General features: G+C 40.5%; 2 protein-coding genes across 2 annotated transcripts; one reads left to right on the top strand and one right to left on the bottom strand.

The window, feature by feature from the left end:
• Positions 1–2,990: 2,990 nt before the first annotated feature.
• On the top strand, positions 2,991–14,600 carry LOC105017344 (low choriolytic enzyme). The gene is made up of 10 exons (XM_010881878.5): positions 2,991–3,011; positions 7,613–7,703; positions 8,060–8,066; positions 8,161–8,235; positions 8,339–8,485; positions 8,587–8,704; positions 9,333–9,511; positions 11,494–11,575; positions 11,752–11,876; positions 14,437–14,600. Coding segments are annotated over exons 2-10 (813 nt in total). The 5' UTR covers positions 2,991–3,011; positions 7,613–7,625; the 3' UTR covers positions 14,439–14,600.
• Positions 14,601–14,810: 210 nt separating this feature from the next.
• fadd (Fas (tnfrsf6)-associated via death domain) lies at positions 14,811–16,098 on the bottom strand. The gene is given in 2 exon segments (NM_001305640.1): positions 14,811–15,450; positions 15,736–16,098. Coding segments are annotated over 2 exon segments (573 nt in total). The 5' UTR covers positions 16,025–16,098; the 3' UTR covers positions 14,811–15,166.
• Between the last annotated feature and the right edge of the window lie 6,084 nt (positions 16,099–22,182).

Here is a 22,182-nt window from a genome sequence, read left to right on the forward strand (position 1 = left end):
GTGAGTGACGGAATCTAAAAAATCCAGAAAATCACATTGTATGATTTTTAAGTAATTAATTTGCATTTTATTGCATGACATAAGTATTTGATACATCAGAAAAGCAGAACTTAATATTTGGTACAGAAACCTTTGTTTGCAGTTACAGAGATCATATGTTTCCTGTAGTTCTTGACCCGGTTTGCACACACTGCAGCAGGGATTTTGGCCCACTCCTCCATATAGACCTTCTCCAGATCCTTCAGGTTTTGAGGCTGTCGCTGGGCAATATGGACTTTCAGCTCCCTCCAAAGATTTTCTATTGGGTTCAGGTCTGGAGACTGGCTAGGCCACTCCAGGATGCTTCTTACGGAGCCCTGGCTGTGTGTTTCGGGTCATTGTCATGCTGGAAGATCCAGCCACGACCCATCTTCAATGCTCTTACTGAGGGAAGGAGGTTGTTGGCCAAGATCTTGCGATACATGGCCCCATCCATCCTCCCCTCAATACGGTGCAGTCGTCCTGTCCCCTTTGCAGAAAAGCGTCCCCAAAGAATGATGTTTCCACCTCCATGCTTCACGGTTGGGCTGGTGTTCTTGGGGTTGTACTCATCCTTCTCCCTCCAAACACGGCGAGTGGAGTTTTTTACCAAAATGCTCTATTTTTGTCTCATCAGACCACATGACCTTCTCCCATTCCTCCTCTAGATCATCAAGATGGTAATTGCCAAACCTCAGAGGGCCCTGGACATGCGCTGGCTTGAGCAGGGGGACCTTGCATGCCCTGCAGGATTTTAATCCATGACTGCGTAGTGTGTTACTAATGGTTTTCTTTGAGACTGTGGTCCCAGCTCTCTTCAGGTCATTGACCAGGTCCTGCCATGTAGTTCTGGGCTGATCCCTCACCTTCCTCATGATCACTGATGCCCCACGAGGTGAGATCTTGCATGGAGCCCCAGACCGAGAGAGACTGACCGTCATCTTGAACTTCTTCTAATAATTGCGCCAACAGGTCTACAATTTTATCCCCGATGTCCTTACACAACTCTCTGGTCTTGGGCATTGTGGAGAGGTTGGAGTCTGTTTGAGTGTGTGGACAGGTGTCTTTTATACAGGTAACGAGTTCAAACAGGTGCAGTTATACAGGTAATGAGTGGAGAACAGGAGGGCTTCTTAAAGAAAAACTAACAGGTCTGTGAGAGCTGGAATTCTCACTGGTTGGTAGGTGATCAAATAATTGCAATAAAATGCAAATTAATTATTAAAAAATCATACAATGTGATTTTCAGGATTTCAGACCTCTACATGCTTTGTTAGTAAGAAAACCTGCAAAATTAGCAGTGTATCAAATACTTGTTTTCCCCACTGTATGTAACAGATATGTGTGTGTGATAAAATTGTTGAGTAATGATGCTGTGGATGTAGAATATATTTCTACAGAAATCTGAATGTTTGTGTAACTTTTCTGAATTTCTTGGATGATATGTAATTTCAAAAAACTCAAATAAAACGTTGTTAAACGTATTACTTCTCATTATTGCCCGAATGCTCAACGATGTCTGAACAGGTTATGAAAAGTATTTACCATGACCCAGCAAACCCTGGTGCTTATGTGGGTAGAGAAGGTTTGAAAATAGTGTACTTAAAAATGGCGAGGCAGATGACTGGCTACTCGCCCAGGATTTGTTCATGATATAAAATCACAATTTCAGCTGGATTTGGTTGACGAGTGCTTCTAGTGTGGAAAATAATTACATGAAATGTATGTTAACATGCATAGATGTATTAAGCAAATACGCATGGATTCGTGTGCTAAGAAATAAAGGTACTATTGAGGTAAAGCAAGCATTTGAAGACATATTAAATGAAGGTAGAACACCACCAAGTGTTTTTTTTATTCACAATTTGAAATATTAATGAAGAAGTACAACATAAAACATTTTGCTACAGGAAATTATGTCAAAGAGAGTATCGTTGAGAGATTTCATAAAACAATTAAATCACGAATGTGGAGGTATCTCACAGCTGCCAACACTCATCACTATGTTGAGGTTATTCAAGATTTAGTTAATGGATACAACCATAGCTACCATCGGTTTATTAAGATGAAGCCTGCTGACGTTTATGGAGAAAATGTTAAACTAGTTCTCAAGAACCTGTATGGTACAACAATAATGAGAAATAGTAATCAAAACTACAAGTTCCAGGTTGGGGATACTGTGACACTCTCAAAGCTGAGAGGTGCGTTTACAAAAGGCTATGAAAAAAGGTACACAGATGAATATTTTACAATAACAGAATGCATTCCTCGGGTACCTCCTGTGTATAGAATAAAAGATTACGATGGTGATGTGATAGTTGACCTTTTATGAACAGGAATTACTGAAAATAATCTTGGCTAAGGATAAAACTTAGCCAAGATTATTATAAAAAAGTGGAAGCATTTCTAGATGAGAAAGTACAGAAAGGAAAGAAAATGAGTCTTGTGAAATGGCTTTGTTGGCCTGAGAAATTCAACAGCTGGATACCATCGAAACAAGTCCTTGACCTAGAAACGGGATCAAACTCAAGGATCACGTCATTTACATTGACTGCAATCAGCATGGGTGACGGTGGCTTCTACATAACGCTGCCCAGTAACTCATCGAGACATGTCTATCCAAACAATTCGAGTTTGACCTACACCACAAAATTTGCCAAAGGTATAGATTTGAAAGGTGATTGGGAAGTGTCTTTGATAGAATTCCAATACCCGCATACGTGGAAGACTTTTACATGGGGTGAAAACGCATTTGAACTACAGGACTCCAAACACGACAAAACTTGGAAAAATTAACTCAACACCGGTTATTCCAATGGCATTGTAAAACTAGTGGCAGAGCTCAACAGTTATTTAAAACCACATGGTGTATGGGCGGGGTATGATGAATTTAAAAATAGAATGTTTCTAAAAGCCAAGCCCCATTTCAGTTTGAAAGTTGTGCAAAACTGGATATTAGGCTTAAAACCAGGCGAGCTGTGATACGCCCCATGGTAAGGTACATTCCCCACAGATTTTCTGTCTGGGTTTAACACCCTATACATCTACACAGATATAATTGATTATCAACGTGTTGGTGACAGTCCTGTCCTGCTGTTGAGAACTGTACATATTACAGGGAAAAAGAACGAAGTTGTCACAGTGACAAAGTGGTCGCGTTTGCAAGCAGGAAAATGTATTTTTAGGACCTCTGCCAAAACGTATTGTCATCGGATTGTTGGACAATGACTGTTTTACAGGAAGTTACACAAAAAAACGAACTGTTGATAGAGCAGATTATCAATAAAAAAAAGAAGGCATTTATATGTGGCTGTGAATAATGATTCTACATGTTTTTCTGTTTGTTTGATGGGTATGTTGAACCCACAGTACACATATGCTGTGGCCCTGGTCTTGAGTTACATACGGTAGCTGGTTTAGCGTTAGATGATTGTGTGGCATTCACAGATATTGTTCGGTTTGAAGAAATGACAGGGTAAAATGTTTGTCTTTCATCGAACACGGGATGGTCACTTTACCAAGTTTCAAAACAGCGAGGACACCCACCCTAGAACCGTCTTTATGTACTTACACGATAACCATTTCTATGGCATTGTGAAGCTGACAGGTTTTCTGGGTGTGTCATATGTTTGTGAGTGGTGTTATACAGGTTTTAACACCTGTGGTGATCATGGCTGTAAACATAGCTGTAGTGTCTGTCTTCATGAAGATTGTCATACCCAACCCTGTAACACAAAGCAGTGCCCGGACTGTAAGTGGATATGTTATTCTGACTTTTGTTATAGACAGCATAAATGCTTGAAGCACCACAAAAGTATGGATCGTTGGGTTAGCAGGTGTGACCAGAAGAAATACTGTGTCGATTGCGGCCGTTATTACAACGTTAGTATTACCAACTTTAAAGCACACAAGTGCACGGCTAACATGTGTCCCAATTGTAACGTGGATCTGGCTGTTAAAATGAATCATCAGTGTTTCATAAAACCCTCTAAGCCCGAGGACCCCAGTGTGTGCTACATGTTTTATGATTTTGCGCACACTGCAAATGTTGTGTGCGCAATAAGCTTTTATAATGAGACGTGGTGTTCAGCCAGAGATGGTTGTGTTGCTGCTTTTTTCAAAAAGTTTAGCCTACCGAAATATAATGACTACACATTTATAGCACACAACTCTAAGGGTTTCGATGGTTACACCTTGATGCAGTACCTTGCTAACAATGGTATTGGCACAACACTTATTGCTAATGGTAGCAAGCTCATGATTCTTGCAGACAGCACATTCAATCAGAGATACATTGATAGTCATTGCTCCCTACCGATGAAGCTGTCGGCATTGCCCCGTGCTATGGGTTTTAAGGATTCAAAAAAAGGCTACATTCCTTATAAGTTTAACATCAAGCAGAATGAGAACTATGTTGGCCCCCATCCGGAACCGCATTACTACGGTGTGAATACCATGATGGCTAAAGAAAAAGATTAGTTTTTGCAATGGTATGCAAATGTCTCCGCAGACCCCTTTGTCATGCAGGATGAAATAAAGGCTTACTGCGTGAATGATGTGGTCATCTTGAGAGAGGGTTGTATGCACTACAGACCCAAGTTCCTGGAGTGTGGTGGTGTTGACTCATTTCGGTCAATTCCGGTTGCTTCTGCTTGCATGAAAGTCTTTTGCAACAGATTCCTCACCAAGGACACCATTGCATTGGTCCCCTCAGACAACTACAACCGTTGTCAGAAGACATTCTCAAACAGCTCAATCCAATGGCTTGAATATGTGGCCTCTGATGAGAATATATCAATACAGCACACCCTGAACAGGGGTGAATAGAAAATCTGTGCCTACTATGTTGATGGATATGCTGAACGTGATGGGGAGAGCACAGTCTATGAATTTCTAGGCTGTTTCTGTCACGGTCACCCAAAGTGTCATTGTTCAGCAAGCACCAATCCGGTGATGAAGATTCAGTACGGGTTGATGCACCAACAATGGCTGACAAAGCTTGAGGCTTTAAAAGAACAACACAACACACATGTTCAATACATATGGGAGTGTGAGTGGAATCAGCATAAAAACTCATGCGCAGATGTCAAAGCTTTCTTGAAGACCTTTGATGCTCCAGAGCGCCTTGACCCTCGGGGATGCTCTTTTTGGCGGTTGTACCAACACAATTCATTTGAAGTTTATGGCTCGAGAAGGGGAGACTATTCAGTATAAAAATGTCTGTAGTCTTTACCCATTCTGCAACAAGACAAAGACTTATCCGATTGGGCACCCAGACATAATCTTTCGAGATTTCAAACCACTAGACACCTACTTTGGTATTGTTAAGGCTACGGTGTGTCCACCGAAAGGCCTTTATCACCCCGTTTTACCACACAGGGTCGGCGGTAAGCTGTTCTTTCCCTTGTGTAGATTATGTGCAGAGTCTGAAAACCAGGTAACTGATTGTTCACATACTGACTCAGAAAGATCTTTAACTGGTACCTGGGTTTCTATTGAGTTGGTTAAGGCTGTTGCGAAAGGTTCAAATAAATTACTTCAAATGAAGTAACTTGTACTTGGAAACCACAGCTGACTCCTGTGGAAGCCACAGATTTAATATTGTCTTTAGATCGCAGCAAGCTTAACTAGCTAGTTCAGATAGTTGTTGACGTTTGACAACCAAATATATTGATTCTTCCTGTCCGGTAGAAACGCCATTCTTGTTAGTTATCTCTTTAACATTTAACAAACACAAGTCCATAATACAGCAATCAAAAATCGGATTTCACGAGTTGCTTCAAGTCTTCAAGTCAAGAATGCAGCCCATCTTACACAGAAGTCCCAGCATCCGCCCACACTAACACATACAGGTATTCTCAAACTCGCAAATACTACAGTTTGGAAACTTAATTTCTTCTGCGAAGAAAACAATCTCGCATTGATCCCCATTGTACAATTTCTTAAAGTTTTGTTTACCTGAAATAACATATCTTGACCTGTCAAAGATTCACTGTTGTTCATGCAAACTTGTATGCTACCTTCCGGGTAACTTTGTAAAGTTTTGCACATAATTGCACATAATTCAACTTAAAAGTTAATGCGGACTTAAAACAAAAATATGTATTACAAAAATCACCATTGCTCATACATACACCTCTACCAAAATCATTATTTTTTTATTTTTAACAATATTTCAAACCCAACCACGATACAATCAACCTAGTCATAATGTGTGGTCGGCCCAGGCCATGATTGTTCCTTCAAAATAATAGCATTGCTTGTTTGCTGTAGTGCTTTGTTGAACTGCAAACCTTGTGTGAAACACACATGTTTTTCAACCTGCAGATACTACAGTTTGTTCTACTGGTTATTAAGGGACCATTACTATAGGGCAGATCTGATCTTAGGACCCATCTCTTGTTAAAATGAAAAATGGGCTGAAACTCTCCAAAATCCAAAGTCCCCACCCTTTCTTTATATCTTACACAAAAAAGCATGTCTCCCACACGTAATTCTGTGCTTGTGGAAAAACAACCTTGAATAGTTTTATTTTAGGCTTACTATAACGTAGCTTGCGAAGGTTGTAGCCAGTGAAGTTTTTGTCTATCCTGAACAAATCTTAATGCATAATTAGTTTTTACTTTGATGAGGCTCGAACGCGGAACCTATTGGTTAATAGTCAACGTCTCTATTGGTTGATAGTCCACGTCTCCGCTTACGCGGTCCGGCGTAAGAATCAAGTTGTTTTCCGGTGAAATAATCAGGGTTGTTTTCCAATTATTGTTAGTTAAAAATCATTATGGTGAAAAAGATCTGACATGATTTGCCTTGATTTTAGGCTTTACATAAACAAATGCTCTATTTTCAATAAGGGTGTGTGGACTTGTGATATAAACTAAATTATGCCGTAATGAAGAAAAATGTAGTAAACAAATACAACTAAGTTTAAGTAATTGCTACTTCTAGTTGAGAAAAAGCAAAACCCTGTAGAAAGATGTTTGTGAAATAAACTTTTGAAGGAGAATGTGTTACAAATATTATGAAAAGGTAAGGTAAAGAGTAATGATATTCGTTATATAGGAAACCAAAACACGAAACTATACAGTTCTTTACAGTTCAAAACCTAATATCAGTTTTGAACAACATTGATTATGCTGTAAAGCACAAGCGTAAAAGAGACTAGTTATTTGGTAATAACAGTATGTTGATTGAGAGAACGCCCTGACACATGAAGTTTGAGTGTGTGTGAGCTGCCAAAAACTGAGATTTCACAATGTGCTTTCAAGGTTTCAAGGTCGAAACATAAGAACACGAAATATTTACATGCTCGCCTCACATGTCAGGTTTCTCATGTTTCAAGGATTTCCCACCTAACGTACACACCTGTCAGAATTATTTTTTTGCAGATTTTGCCTTATTTGCGATCTGTTATCTACGTCTATGCATGAGGAAATGTTATAAATAAAAACCCTAACTGCCATATCACCCATTCCCTCTCAGAGCTCTGCGGTAAGCACTGTGGTCAGTGATTATTCTGCATGTGTGTGAGCTATAGACAACACCATTATACAACTTAAAGGAATTTCCCTACGTGGTTTCATTTGTCCTGCAGTCCTTTTGCTGCCATGTTTGTGTTCAAGTTCTCTGTGAGCCTTCTGGTCATGGTGCTGGTGTCCTCTGCCTGGGCTGAGGAGCTGACTGAGGTAAGTGGCCCTCCATGTAGTTGTGCCCTCCCATTAAAATGCCCTGTCATCAAACAATTAAATAGCAAAGAAAATGCATATTCAAAGTAACAACTGGGTAATACTGTTGACCCATTAACACTGGACTATAATATTCCCCATTACATTTGACATTTTCACAACAGGTGTTTTTCCAGAGCAATTTCTCACTGGTTATCTTGGAGCGAATGTCTTAACAATAAGTCCCACCTTATAGTTCACACATTACTATAAGGTACCCCTGCTAAGTGACAAAGATTATTACATGTATGTTTTTAATGAATGTTGTTTTTTTTCCATTTGACATGATCTGACTTCTATGATGTTGTACCCTGAAGTCTAAAGGTATATAAACTCCTGGCACACATTACCACCCAAATAAAAATATTAAACATGTAATTGTTATTGTAGACAGTAATTCAAATGTTCTATCTTACAGATAATCTAATGGAGGAAGACCCTGCTGCTGAGCTTTCTGTTGGTGAGCTGCTGACGAGGGCAAACAAGAACCTCAGTAAGCTGATGCTTTAATCTTTTATGGTTGAAGGATTAAATACCACTCAGATATTTTTTACATTTCTCCTATCATAACCTGTTTTCCATGTTCTAATCTTAAGCCCCTGAGGCTGATGAGCCTACTCTGATTGGTGACATTGCCATTCCCTCTGAGAAAAATGCTGACCCTTGCACAGCAACTGGATGTTTGTGGCAAAAGTACAGTGATGGAAGAATCTGGGTGCCCTATGTCATTGCCAACCACTTCTGTAAGTATTGTACATTCAATATGTACTGTAGTATAAATAATACAATAATTTCACAACAACAATTTCATTATGACTTGTTTTCTATCTGATTTCTACAACAGCATCTCGTGAGTTAGCCATCATCCAGCGTGGTCTAGACTCCTTTGCTGAAACCACCTGCATCCGCTTCTTCCAGCGACAGAACGAGAGGGACTACCTCAGCATTGAGTCACGCAGTGGGTCAGCCCGAATGTCAATGAAATATTACAAAAATATATTACAATATTACACTAACACACACACACAACTGAATTTACCATTGGTGGTTTACAATCATAAGAGCTACTAACCCTGAAGTTTAGGCTACTGAATAGACTTTGTCCTCTAAACTAGAATAAAAATCACTTTATTAAACAACTATAATATTACAAGACACATAATTGATGTCATAATTTCAGTAGCAAAGAATTTTCATCGATACAATATTAATGACGATATATTTATTTGTATATCTATGTCGTCATTATAATCTTAATGCATACCCAAAAAAACACAACCTTTTGTTTTTTATAAACTGTTTATGCTTAAAGTTAAATGCAAGCGATCAAGAAAACAGGTTTTGTTTTGTACATCTTCTAATAAAAGCATCATCTAAATAAAACAAACAAAAAATGTAAATAGTGCAAATAAAATAACACTGGTGTGCAATAATATTTAAAAAACACAATTAAAAATGTTATTGAATTATTGCCCAACACTATAGTGATAGGTTTCCTATAAAACCTATAATGGACTAAATGATTAGGGTTGGCCCCATTTCTGCCATTAGATGTGTGCACTGTCCTTGACCCTCTACTCTTCTCCTCAGGTGTTACTCGTTTGTTGGCCGTCGGGGAAATGCCCAGACTGTGTCTCTGAGCCGTCAGGGCTGCCTGTATCACAACACTGTCCAGCACGAGCTCCTCCATGCTCTGGGCTTTAACCATGAGCAGACCCGCAGCGACCGTGACAACCACATCCGTATTCTCTGGGAGAACATCCAAGATGGTGTGTTACTACACTTTTATTCTGTTTTCCTTTCACATTCAGTTCAAATGACAAGAGCATTTATTTCACCTCCTAATTATGACATTTTTAAAAACGGTTTACGGATTTTCCTCCCCTCAAAATGTTGTGATTTCTTAATTAGATCCTATCCTCATCACAACAGCTCAGCAGGTGTGGGAGTTTTGTTGATCCCAAATTGTTTTCTCAGAGGCATATCTAGCCAAGCTGTTCTGCTTCTTATTCTGCAGGATGTTTTTGCTAACACGCACACACACACACACACACACACACACACACACACACACACACACACACACACACACACACACACACACACACACACACACACACACACACACACACAGTATTTAACCCCCATACATCTTTATAAACAAGAAACAGGCAAGCCTAGTTCAGTCCGCCTGCGATAGAAAACGTTGCCATTTCAAGATTCGAACCCAGGTCACCCGCATGAGAGACTGTCGTTAACCACTACACGTCGAGGCTGTACAGTTGTTGGGTGTCAGTATAGCCTCTTGTCACGACCCTGAACAAATCTTCTTTTGCCACTGGCTGTTTTAATAGTTAATTGGCCATTCATGAATGACATTGATACAGTTAAACTGACTAACGTTTCTTACTATGTATTGTGTTTGCCACTGGCCGTTTGAACTGCGTATTAGCCAGTAATAAGCTTTACCGGTATCTACTAACTTTCTGGAATAGTTATAAGAATTGAGCAGTTGCTAGAGAGTTTGCCAAAGCTATCTAATTTAATGGCATAACAATGTACTTTTCATTCATGAATGACATTTATACAATAACTATCAATAAAGGCGATGATTAACTTTTTCAAGTGAAAAGACGAGAGAATCGTGGAACCTAACATAAATAATAAATGTCGTTACTCTCAATGGATTAGAACGTAGGTCTTCCATATGAGAGACACTGTCTTTAACCACTACGCCACGGCAAAAAAAATACAGCAGTCGACTCCATTGAGGATTATGTTAAATAGGCTTACTAGTATCTACTACCTTCCTAGGCATAATCATAAGAATTGAGCAATTTGTTGCGAGGCTGAAGATGAACTATTCCATGCCAGAAATAGTTGCAATATAACTCTATACAGTTTCAGCCAGCGAAGTTTTCACCAATATGGAATAATTCACATTTGTGTACTTCACTTCGCCTGCGAGGAGACACAAACCCGGGATGTATTGTTCACTAGTCCGCTTCTCTAAGCGCTACACTATTTAACAAGGGGTAGTCAGTCATGCACTCGGTCAGTCCCTCACTCAGTATGAGATATTCACTCTTTGTAGCCAGCTACACTTACGCGGGCTAGGTGGCGTGCTAGTTGAAAGGGTATATTTAATAGCAAAACATGCCATTGTTTTCCAGTGCATTTATATTTTTAACTTGAAATGATTTTGTTCTCCAACCATTAGAAACGACCGATAATGGGGGGGGGGGGGTCACAATTAATACCAATGAAAGGCAGCCAAGTAAGGGAGGAGCTGTCCTGCACACTGCCTCCAGAATGTTCTCGGGGCTGCAGGTGGCTTCCTTGAGTTTGCTCTCCAGCATCTTGCAGACGCTGATGGAATTGACACGCCACACTATCCTACATCTCTAGTAAAATGATAGCACTATATTGCATTCATCAGCGTTCTTAACTTATTGTAAACACATTAAATCAACAGTTTTAAAACTGCTTAAACTCTATAATCCTTTTTGCACCTTTAGTTTAAACTCGCTGAAATCTTCTGTTTCTGGGTATAAACAACACGCTTGATGATGAACTACAACAATGCGGTGCAGATAACGGTTTAATAAGGGCACACTGCTACTACTGCCATCGCCCTGTTTAACCCAAGCTAGCTTCATAGAACTCCCTGTCAACTGTCAACAAAGCAGCATCCTTCAGAAACAGTACATCTACCAGCGCTGCGAACATTTTGTCTTATCTATTTTTCCAGAGTATAAGTACGCATTCAACAAGATTGCCACTCTGAACCAGGGAACTCCCTATGACTACAACTCTGTCATGCAGTACCACAGGTTAGTTACGTGACCTTTAGTCATTACAATTCTTTACCACTATTAATGGCCAAGTGCTATTCCAACCATCAATTTCCAACCATTCTGTGAGCTTTGAGTTTGGCAAACGTGTACCTTTTGCAGTGACTTTGTGAAGTTGGCCAGAATATTGAGTATTGTGATGCGTGTGATTCCAGGTATGCCTTCTCTAAGAACAGCAAACCTACCATGGAGCCCATCCCCAACAGCAACGTGTCTTTCGGCGAGGGCAAACAGATGAGCAGAAACGACATTGACAGACTGAACAGGCTGTATGGCTGCTGTAAGTACTGTAACACTGGACAATGTACAGAGCGGGTTTCATTTTTATTTTTTAATGAGCAGAATACTCACACTCATGACATTGAAAAGGAAAAAAATCCAAGGAGCCTGAGATGTAGCGAATATTAATTTAATCCATGCTGAAAACTAAACAAAAATGTGCAAGGTAAACAATTTGTTTCATTTTTACACCCCTTGCACCTTTTTGTTTAGTTTTCAGCATGGATTACAATGTAACTTTAATATGCCTTCTTAAACCTCAATTTACTTCCTAATAAACAAAATACAATGTTTTCTCTTCCATCGGGCCATATATCAACCTGCCTGCTTCCCGGACATCCTTGCCTTAAATGGGTCAGAGTTACAGCATGTTGAACATTACTTAAATACCTTGGGATGTCAGACTCAGTTTTTTGCAAAGTAAGTTTCACAACAAACAAGGAATTTGTTCTGGCTGTTTGTGCAACAGTTATTACAAAAGGAATAAGGGCAGTAAAAACAAATAAGAACAGTGGATTGAGCATAAAAATAGTAATCTGTGCATTAATTAATTATTAAAAAGTAAGGTGCAAGATTTTGTACAGTTGAGGGTGGACATCTCTCATTCAATACCCATATCACCTACCTTCAGCCTAAATTTGAATACAGAAATGGGTTCTTGTTCTATAACTTTTCCTTTACCCATACTGCCAAACACCTGGTGACAGTCTATTGGTCTAGCTTAATACACAACTCCATATTAATGCCTGTGGTTCTGGAATGAGACATCCAAAACCTGATGTTGGGCGAGAAGGCCTGGCTCACAATCGCCATTCCAATTCATCCCAAAGGTGTGTAATAATCTTGAGGTCAGGGCTCTGTGCAGGTGTTATGGTAATACCATGTACTGTCAATGGAAGTACAGAGACAAAATGATCTTGGCGTAATTAGCGGTTTAATTTACTTGCAAGGAGAGACACGTCAAAAGCTTACAGAATAAACTGTGAGGAACTGTGAGTCACAGTATGTATACAGGTAAAATGGGTGTGGTAAGACTGCTCATTCATTCTCTAAAGACAACATGTGTTCCCTTATCCTTCCTACCCTGTTGTATCTCTTCCCCTATCCTGTCCTTCATACATCTATAGAATTAAGAATCCATCAGGTAAAGGACTTCCCTAACAGCAGGCCACTCGAGTTCATCCACACAAACCTTGCCATGTCTCTTTATGGACCCTGCTTTGTGCACAGGGGCACAGTCATGTGGGAACAGGAAAGGGCCCTCCCAAACCTGTTGCCACAAAGTTGGAAGCATCCAGTTGTCTAAAATGTCTTTGTATCCAGTAGCATTAAGATGACCCTTCACTGTGTTTCAGGGTTGGGCCTAGCCCAAACCCTGATACACAGCCCCAGACCATTATCCCTCCTACACCAAACTTTACAGTGGACACTATGCATCCCAGTAGGTAGCATTCTCACCCAGTCCATCAGACTGCTGGATAGTTATTGTTATTGAATGTTTGTGTATTCACATGTAGTACATTTTCACAGTATTTACATAGTTCTGTGTATTGTCTTGCAGTTGAGTGCCTTAGGTCAAGTCACCATTAATAATGAGAATTGATTCTTAAATGACTGGTTAAATATCAGTTACTGTGTATATATTTTTATAATCACTCAGTTCAACTCAATACTCCATCAACATATAATACAAATATATACAAACATTACAGGTAACAAACTTGTTAAAAGTAAAATTGCATAACACTATAATCCCAAAACAGTTTTGTATAATAAAAAAATGAAGGAATTAATAAATGTGACTGTTCAAGTAAGCATGCCAACCAGATGCCTGTGTCTTATCCATCTCATCTGTTTCTTACAGCAGAATAGTTTGTAAAACTATTATAATCTGCAAAACACCTTTGAATCAGATTTTGTTTTGCAGGATATATTTTTCATGAACAAGCTATTACTTATTCATAAAGTGTCATGTATAACTAAGGAAAGTTGCATGATCACCCCCATCAACTGGCCAAGCTGCTCCAAAGACACATTTCTCAAAAAGTAATATCCCCTTGAAAATGACCTGATCTTGAATCAGATATGTCACCACCATTCACAATCCCAAACAAAATGAGGTTAAGGGGTGTAGCAGGTAGTTTCGGGAGGGGGATGCGCTGTTCTGTGTGTTTCAAAAGGCTAGAATTGGTTGCCACCCGAATGTTGTGTTCTGATCCAAAAGTATGAATGCAGTTCCTTTTAATTATTTTCTCTCTCTTCACATACCAATTTTGGGATCCACCCTTGAATGTCATTTGACAGATGACATAATAGTGAATAAAAGGGCTGTCTCCATTCAGGTGTATTTTTGTCCAGATTCACCAAGCACTGTCTCTCCTTCACTACCTTCTACTTATATTCTTTAAGGCCAAGAGGGGAAACAAGGCCATTGTTTCGATTGATCTTACTTGATCTTAGCTTATTACAACATCAAGTGCAATGTTGACTTTGGGTGCATACGATAACTTTACTTTGTGTTTGATGAATTAACCATAGTTTTCTTCCTTTCCCCCCAATAGAATCAGTGGTATACCTGTGGTCTCACTTCCAATGGACTTAGGAGAATTCTGCTGAAGGAGTAGAGTGACCTCTAGTGGTGGAACTATCAGAACATGTTTGTCTCAACATCAAGGCTATGTCAAATGTAGCAATCATAATAAAACCAGATCGACTGAAACCATAAGCTATGCATTAATCCTCCATTTAAACACTGTTTTCCAAATGTGTCCATACAATGTTTGAACTTATATTACTGCAACAAAGGAAAATCTTGACATGCCAGTAGACTCAAACAGAAAATGTTTCTTGTAACAATGTATAAGCACCAGTTTGAGGTGAACAGAATTGCTTCATTCAGACATTTAACCTTAAGTGTTTACATCAATATCAAATTACATTTTAATACAGATTTATTAACTTGTGTGATATTCATAGTTAATCTGTTTTAGAAAAATTGCACATTCCCTTATGTACCAATGCAGCGTTCATATCCACAATGCAACTCCTTCAGCAAAAACCCATTTCCCACATTCCTGCTTATAACAGCACGCAAAATCCATGAATATAAAGTACGTACCAAGAGTTTTCCGACTTAAAGTACATAGAATTATACCTTTCAATCCATTAATACCAGTATACTTATGTTGGCAATATTTTAGATTACTTATTGAATCTTATGAAGCACCAGAAGAGAGCAATGAATGAATACTTAAGAAAAGAGAAAAATACTTTTTTCCCCTACTTTTACTCTCAAGCATTGGCTTTACATTTTTCAAGTTCTGTCTCAATCAAATCAGCTGTGTAGTTCTGATCACAGGAGCGAAGGGCTTTGATCAAAGTGTCTGTTTTGGCTTCTGCTTTATGTATTTTACGCCATTCCCTTAGAAGACACAACACTTGTTCCTCCAGGTCATTAGGGTGCTTCCCTGAGATAGTGTCCAGTTTGGTTTCTGTCAGGCCAAGTTTACGCCCATATGCCCTCCACTTCTTTCCAAGGTTTTCAGTAATCACTTGTGTTGCAATTTCCAGTTTTGCTGGTGAAAGAGAGGTTTAAGTATTAACAAAAGTTATATTTCAGACACCTCACAGGAAATAAAATATATATTTATGAGATCATGTTAGAAAGGAGTAAGAACTTTTGATAGGATTCCTCGTATCCTGTAGCCACATTGACAAGCCTACAGATCAAAGATGACTAAGCAACTCAGACAGCGTAGTCGCGGCCCCACCCGTCCCCCCAAAATAGTGGCTTATACAGGCATGTCAACAAACTAATTTTGCCATAAAAGTTGGGGACCACGAAAAAACTATGAATCTACCTTGTTCTTCGTCTGAAGGAAGTTGATTCGATGGCAATTCCTTTTGGCCGTCAATTATTTCAGCAAGATCTAGCCGACCAATCTGTGTCAAAACTGAAACTAGAAATTCAGTGTTGTCAGGTCCAAGTTTGTTCCTTTCCATTAGGACAGTGAAAAGTTGGAAGCCGGTGGTCATCTTTTCGAGACGATTTTTTCCTATATCTTTTATACAAAGGAACTTAATTTTTTCCAATTGTTCACCAATAAGTTCTCCCGAAATCTTCAGCAATATACTGTTAAACGAGCTCATCTTGATTTAATAGGGAACCAGCTATAAACGGAAGTGATCTTCGCGGGGCTCTACCTTTTCTATTTCTTGGTTCTGTAGGTTTTTCGGGGAAGTTGACATCCAACACGATCGGTGCGTTACCGCCACCTACTGTGTTGGTTCTGTAGGTGTTTCGGGGAGGTTGACATCCAACACGATTGGTGCGTTACCGCCACCTACTGTGTTGGTTCTGTAGGTTTTTCGGGGAGGTTGACATCCAACACGATTGGTGCGTTACCGCCACCTACTGTGTTGGAGTGTTGGTGAACTGCAAAGTTTGACATCTTCCCTGATGTCCAGACTGACTGGGCCACTTAAGGACGTTGACAGACTTGTCCCGAAGCCATTCCAGCATTTTCTTAGCAGTGTCATATTATTATTATTATTAAACTTACACAGCTCTGGAAAAAAATTAAGAGACCACTGCAAAATTATCAGTTTCTCTAGTTATTTTATTGATATGTATGTATTTGAGTAAAATGAACAGTTTTGTTTTATTCTATAAACTACTGACAACATTACTCCCAAATTCCAAATTAAAATATTGCATTTATTTGTAGAAAATAACAACTGTTCAAAACAACCAAAAAATATATGCATTGTTTTCAAGTCCTCAGATAATGCAAAGAAAACAAATTCATAATAATTTTCAACAACAAAATACTAATGGTTTAACTTAGGAAGAGAAATCAATATTTGGTGGAATAACCCAGATTTTTAATCACAGCTTTCATGCTTCTTGGCATGCTCTACACCAGTGTGTCACATTGGTGTTGGGTGACTTTCTGCCACTCCTAGCACAAAATTCCAAGTAGCTCGGCTTTGTTTGATGGCTTGTGACCATTGGGCTGCCCATGACAGGGTTTTGATCTGGTGGTCTTCCATCCACACCTTGATTGACCTGGTTGTGTGGCATTGTCCTGTTGAAAAAAAACTATTCTCAGAGTCTCATTGTCAGAGCAGAAGGAAGCAGGTTCTTCCAGGATAACCTTGTACTTGGCTTGATTCATGCGTCCTTCAAAAAGACAAGTCTGCCTGATTCCAGCATTGCTGAGGCATCCCCAGATCATCAGAGATCCTCCACCAAATTTCACAGTGGGTGTGAGACAATGTTGTTCGCAGATCTCACTGTGAACCTCGAAAGCTGCATGGTCATACCACAAAAAACTGTAACAAACCTCGGCGTTACCTTTAACCCTGAGCTCTCCTTTGATGAACATATAAAATATGTCTCAAGAGTTGCTTATTTTCATCCCTCGAAACATTGCAAAAATCAGAAACCTTCTAAGAAAAACGAATCCATGCTTTGTTACTTCAAGACTAGATTACTGCAATGCTCTTCTTTTCGGTTACCCTGACAAGTCAATAAATAAACTTCAATTAGTGCTGCACACTGCTGCTAGAATCCTAACTAGAACAAAACATTTTGAACAACATCACTCCTGTACTAGCGTCCTTACAATGGCTGCCTGTTAGGGTTAGGGCTGATTTTAAGGTTTTACTCTTAACCTATAAATCAATACATGGACTTGCTCCTACTTACCTTGCTGAAATGATCCAGCCATACATACCTACACGTAACATACGATCGCAAGATGCAGGCCTTTTAATTGTACCTAGGATTTCTAAACAAACAGCCGGAGGCACAGCCTTTTCTCATAGAGATCTACTACTGTGGAATGACCTGCCAGTTAAGGTTAGAAATGCAAACTCAGTGCAAACTTTCAGGTGTCTTCTAAAGACTCATCTCTACAGCACGGTTTATGATTAGGTGTGGCCTGGCCCGGGGGCGTGAAGGTGACCAGAAGGCTTGATACTGTCCACCCTTGCTGTCTTGTCAGGTGGGCTCTCATCGCCACTGGGATGCCCTCTCTCCAATGCCTTTCGGAAGAAGAGTCACTGGCTTGTTGTTGTCTCTCTGTTGCGCACTTGTTCAATTGGGCTGTACTCTGCTGGCAATACTCAGACCTCATTCAGGGTGGTTGCGGTTGGTGGGTGTCCCTTTCGTTGATGCCTGGCAATGTGGGTGGATTGATTTCCTGCCTGTTGGGCCCTGTCCGGGGCCTCCCCTGGGTAGGGCTACAGTGTCGCTGGACCCCCCCGTCTCAGTTCCAAGGTCATACGCTGCTATACTATTGTGCTGGGGGATTGGGTCAGTTCTCCTTCCCCACTAAGTTCTCCTTCTCCAATATAAATCGTTGTTGATATGAGGAATGCATTTTCAGAATTTTCCCAGTCTCCTCCCGTTTTAAACTTTAGTCCACACCTGCAGAGTACATGGTTTGGGGGGCCCGTTGCTGTCCCTGTCCTTGTCCATCTGGTCATACTTCTGACCTAGTCTAAATTCTCTTAATATCTCACCCAGCATAGCCAGAAGAGGACTGGTCACACATCTGAGCCTGGGTCCTCTCTAGGTTTCTTCTGCTTAGGGACATTTTTTCTAACTAAATTCAACACTACTTTTGTTTGCTCCTTGGGGTTTAAGGCCGGGTGTTTCAGTAAAAGCACTTTGTGACAACTGCTGTTGTAGAAAGGGCTTTATAAATAAATTTGACTGATTGATTGAATGTGGCTTGTAGGCCTCTCCAGGTCTCCGTCTAACCATTAGACATCCAGGTGTTGGGCAAAGTTGAAAATGTGACTCATCAGAGAAGATGACCTTACTCCATTCCTCTATGGTCCAATCCTTATGGTCTTTTGCAAACTTCAGCCTGGCTCTTCTTTGCTTCTCATTGATGAAGGGCTTTTTTCTAGCTTTGCACAACTTCAGCCCTGCCCCTTCTGTTCCTCACACAAAGCTTTTCTTTTCAACTTTTTTGTCATGCTGAATAGTTTTTTTTTAATCCAAATTACTTTTTAGGTATTACTTGCACTGTTTTTGCCATCCAGCTGGACCTACTGCAAGAGGATAATGAGGACCACAGCAGTGGTTTTTATAATTTTCCTCGTAAAATTATATTTGGTTCAGGTAATCACCTAATCTGTACCTCATTAAGTAAAATTAGGTGTGCCTGTATTGGAATTTAACAGACACTGGAATGGAATGGCTGCCATGCATGTAGATACATTTTTATTTAAGAAAAATTAGGAGTGGTCTCTTAATTATTTCCAGTGCTGTATTTCAACAAGGAACAAAGACTGAGACCAAGATCTCTTTTACAGCTGGGCCCTGTGTACATATGTTCATATGTACAGTTTAGGTTCAATGATTAAAAAGTACAAACAAAATAAGAAATATAATGATTAAGAAATTACCCAAAACAGACAAAACAAAAAAGCATAAAAAAAAGCTAAATATAAAAAATACAGCAGCAGATTTATACAATTTACACAGAAGCTATTCCCCTGATGGCAAAAGATTACCAGTAGCCTCCAGGGTAAATCTACCACCGCAGTATCTCAATCCTTGCGCTCCCAACACTTGGATAACTCGTCAGTCCTTTTGTGAGATAAACCCTGCATTGATGTCTTACCCGGCAGCCATTCATCCTTGATGAATTACAGTTCCCAAAACTGTTTTGTCCCCAAGGGGAGCGCTAAACACCCTGGTATCTTGGATAAACTGGTCCGTCCTTTAGTGAGATAATACAGATTGTTATATCCACACAGAGATTATTCCCCTGATAGCACAAAACCTGCATTATCCGAAGCAGTAAAGACCTGATCGACTTTGACAAGGGACAAATTGTTATGGCCAGACGACTGAGTCTGAGAATCTCTGAATTGTCTTATTGGGTGCCCTCAGTCAGCAGTGGTGTTAATAATAATGATGGTTGCAGAAGGAATGTCTCAACACACAGTGCATCACACCCTGCTGTGTATGGATCTGTGTAGCCGCAGACCAGTCAGAGTGCCCATGACGACCATTGTCGACCATTGAAAGCACCTACAATGGACAAGCGCGCATCGGAACTGGACCTTGGAGCAGTGGAACAAGGTCACCAGAGGCCTATTCCATGAAGCAGGATTTGGGGTTAGCAAGCTAACCTCAGGTTAAGCCCTTGATTATCAGTATCACAAGGGTGGTTCACTTCTTTCTGGGTTACATCGCCGTGGTAGCTTATGCTGCACAGCTAACCTGCAGGTTTTATTTGAGATAACAGATCAACACGTATAAAAGCACCACCTACTGACCAATCAATTCTCAATTGAAAATGGCATCACCATTCTTAGAATATCCAGTGGAGCTTAGTGTAAGAATAGTGAGAGGGTCTCTTAGAATAGCAAGAATAGCAAGAGACAGACAAAACCTTACTTGCAAGGCAGTGTCAGAGTGGTACAAAGTAGTGCAACAAGGTCCCTGAGAGGTCGGGGGGTATGTTTAGTGGAGTTCACAGTTCTCTGGGTCACATATTTAAGCAGGGTTGCAGTAGATGGAAATAAACTGTTCCTGAGCCTGCTGGTGCAGGAACGAAGATACCTGTACCGCCTACCCGATGGTAGGAAGACAAACAGTTTGTGGCATTTGGGTGAAGGGTCCCTGATGATCCTGTGTGCCCTGCGCAAACATCGCTTGCGCTGGAGGTCTACGATGGCAGGAAGCTGGACATCAGCTTAGAGGGGATGACTGTTTTGAATGCTGAGCTGAAGTACACTCACCTAAAGGATTATTAGGAACGCCTGTTCAATTTCTCATTAATGCAATTATCTAATCAACCAATCACATGGCAGTTGCTTCAATGCATTCAGGGGTGTGGTCCTGGTCAAGACAATCTCCTGAACTCCAAACTGAATGTCAGAATGGGAAAGAAAGGTGATTTAATCAATTTTGAGCGTGGCATGGTTGTTGGTGCCAGATGGGCCAGTCTGAGTATTTCACAATCTGCTCAGTTACTGGGATTTTAACGCACAAACATTTCTAGGGTTTACAAAGAATGGTGTGAAAAGGGAAAAACATCCAGTATGCGGCAGTCCTGTGAGCAAAATGCCTTGTTGATGCTAGAGGTCAGAGGAGAATGGGCCGACTGATTCAAGCTGATAGAAGAGCAACTTTGACTGAAATAAACACTTGTTACAACTAAGGTATGCAGCAAAGCATTTGTGAAGCCACAACACGCACAACCTTGAGGCGGATGGGCTACAACAGCAGAAGACCCCACCGGGTACCACTCATCTCCACTACAAATAGGAAAAAGAGGCTACAATTTGCACGAGCTCACCAAAATTGGACAGTTGAAGACTGGAAGTATGTTGCCTGGTCTGATGAGTCTCGATTTCTGTTGAGACATTCAGATGGTAGAGTCCGAATTTGGCGTAAACAGAATGAGAACATGGATCCATCATGTCTTGTTACCATTGTGCAGGCTGCTGGTGGTGGTGTAATGGTGTGGGGGATGTTTTCTTGGCACACTTTAGGCCCTTTAGTGCCAATTGGGCATCGTTTAAATGCCACGGCCTACCTGAGCATTGTTTCTGACCATGTCCATCCCTTTATGACCACCATGTACCCATCCTCTGATGGTTACTTCCAGCAGGATAATGCACCATTTTACAAAGCTCAAATCATTTCAAATTGGTTTCTTGAACATGACAATGAGTTCACTGTACTGAAATGGCCCCCACAGTCACCAGATCTCAACCCAATAGAGCATCTTTGGGATGTGGTGGAACGGGAGCTTCGTGCCCTGGATGTGCATCCCACAAATCTCCATCAACTGCAAGATGCTATCCTATCAATATGGGGCAACATTTCTGAAGAATGCTTTCAGCACCTTGTTGAATCAATGCCACGTAGAATTAAGGCAGTTCTGAAGGCGAAAGGGGGTCAAACACAGTATTAGTATGGTGTTCCTAATAATCCATTAGGTGAGTGTATATGTATAGCATTCTCACATAAATGTTGGTTTTGTCCAGGAGGGTGAGGGCAGACTGTAAAACCTGTTTGACCGGTAGGCAAACTGGTGGGGATCCAGTGTTGGGGGAGGCAGGACTTAAGGTGGGCCAGGACTAGACTTTCGAAGCACTTCATGATAGTGGGGGTGAGTGCGACTGTTCAGAAGTCGTTCAGGCTAGACGCAGTCGACTGCTTTGACACTGGCACAATGGTTGTGGTCTTGAAGCATGTGGGGACAACCGACTGTGCCAGTGACAGGTTGAAAATGTCAGTAAAGACCTTGGCCAGCTGTCCAGCACATGCTCTG

The sequence above is a fragment of the Esox lucius genome, chromosome 2 (genome assembly GCF_011004845.1).
Source record: "Esox lucius isolate fEsoLuc1 chromosome 2, fEsoLuc1.pri, whole genome shotgun sequence".
NCBI lineage: Eukaryota > Metazoa > Chordata > Actinopteri > Esociformes > Esocidae > Esox > Esox lucius.

Excerpts from the sequence above, each read along its gene's own strand:
- LOC105017344 (XM_010881878.5), top strand. The coding sequence starts at position 7,626 with ATGTTTGTGTTCAAGTTCTCTGTGAGCCTTCTGGTCATGGTGCTGGTG. Across the intron at positions 8,236-8,338 it reads GAGGGCAAACAAGAACCTCA|CCCCTGAGGCTGATGAGCCT; the intron begins GTAAGCTGATGC and ends TCTAATCTTAAG. Across the intron at positions 11,576-11,751 it reads TCTGTCATGCAGTACCACAG|GTATGCCTTCTCTAAGAACA; the intron begins GTTAGTTACGTG and ends GTGTGATTCCAG.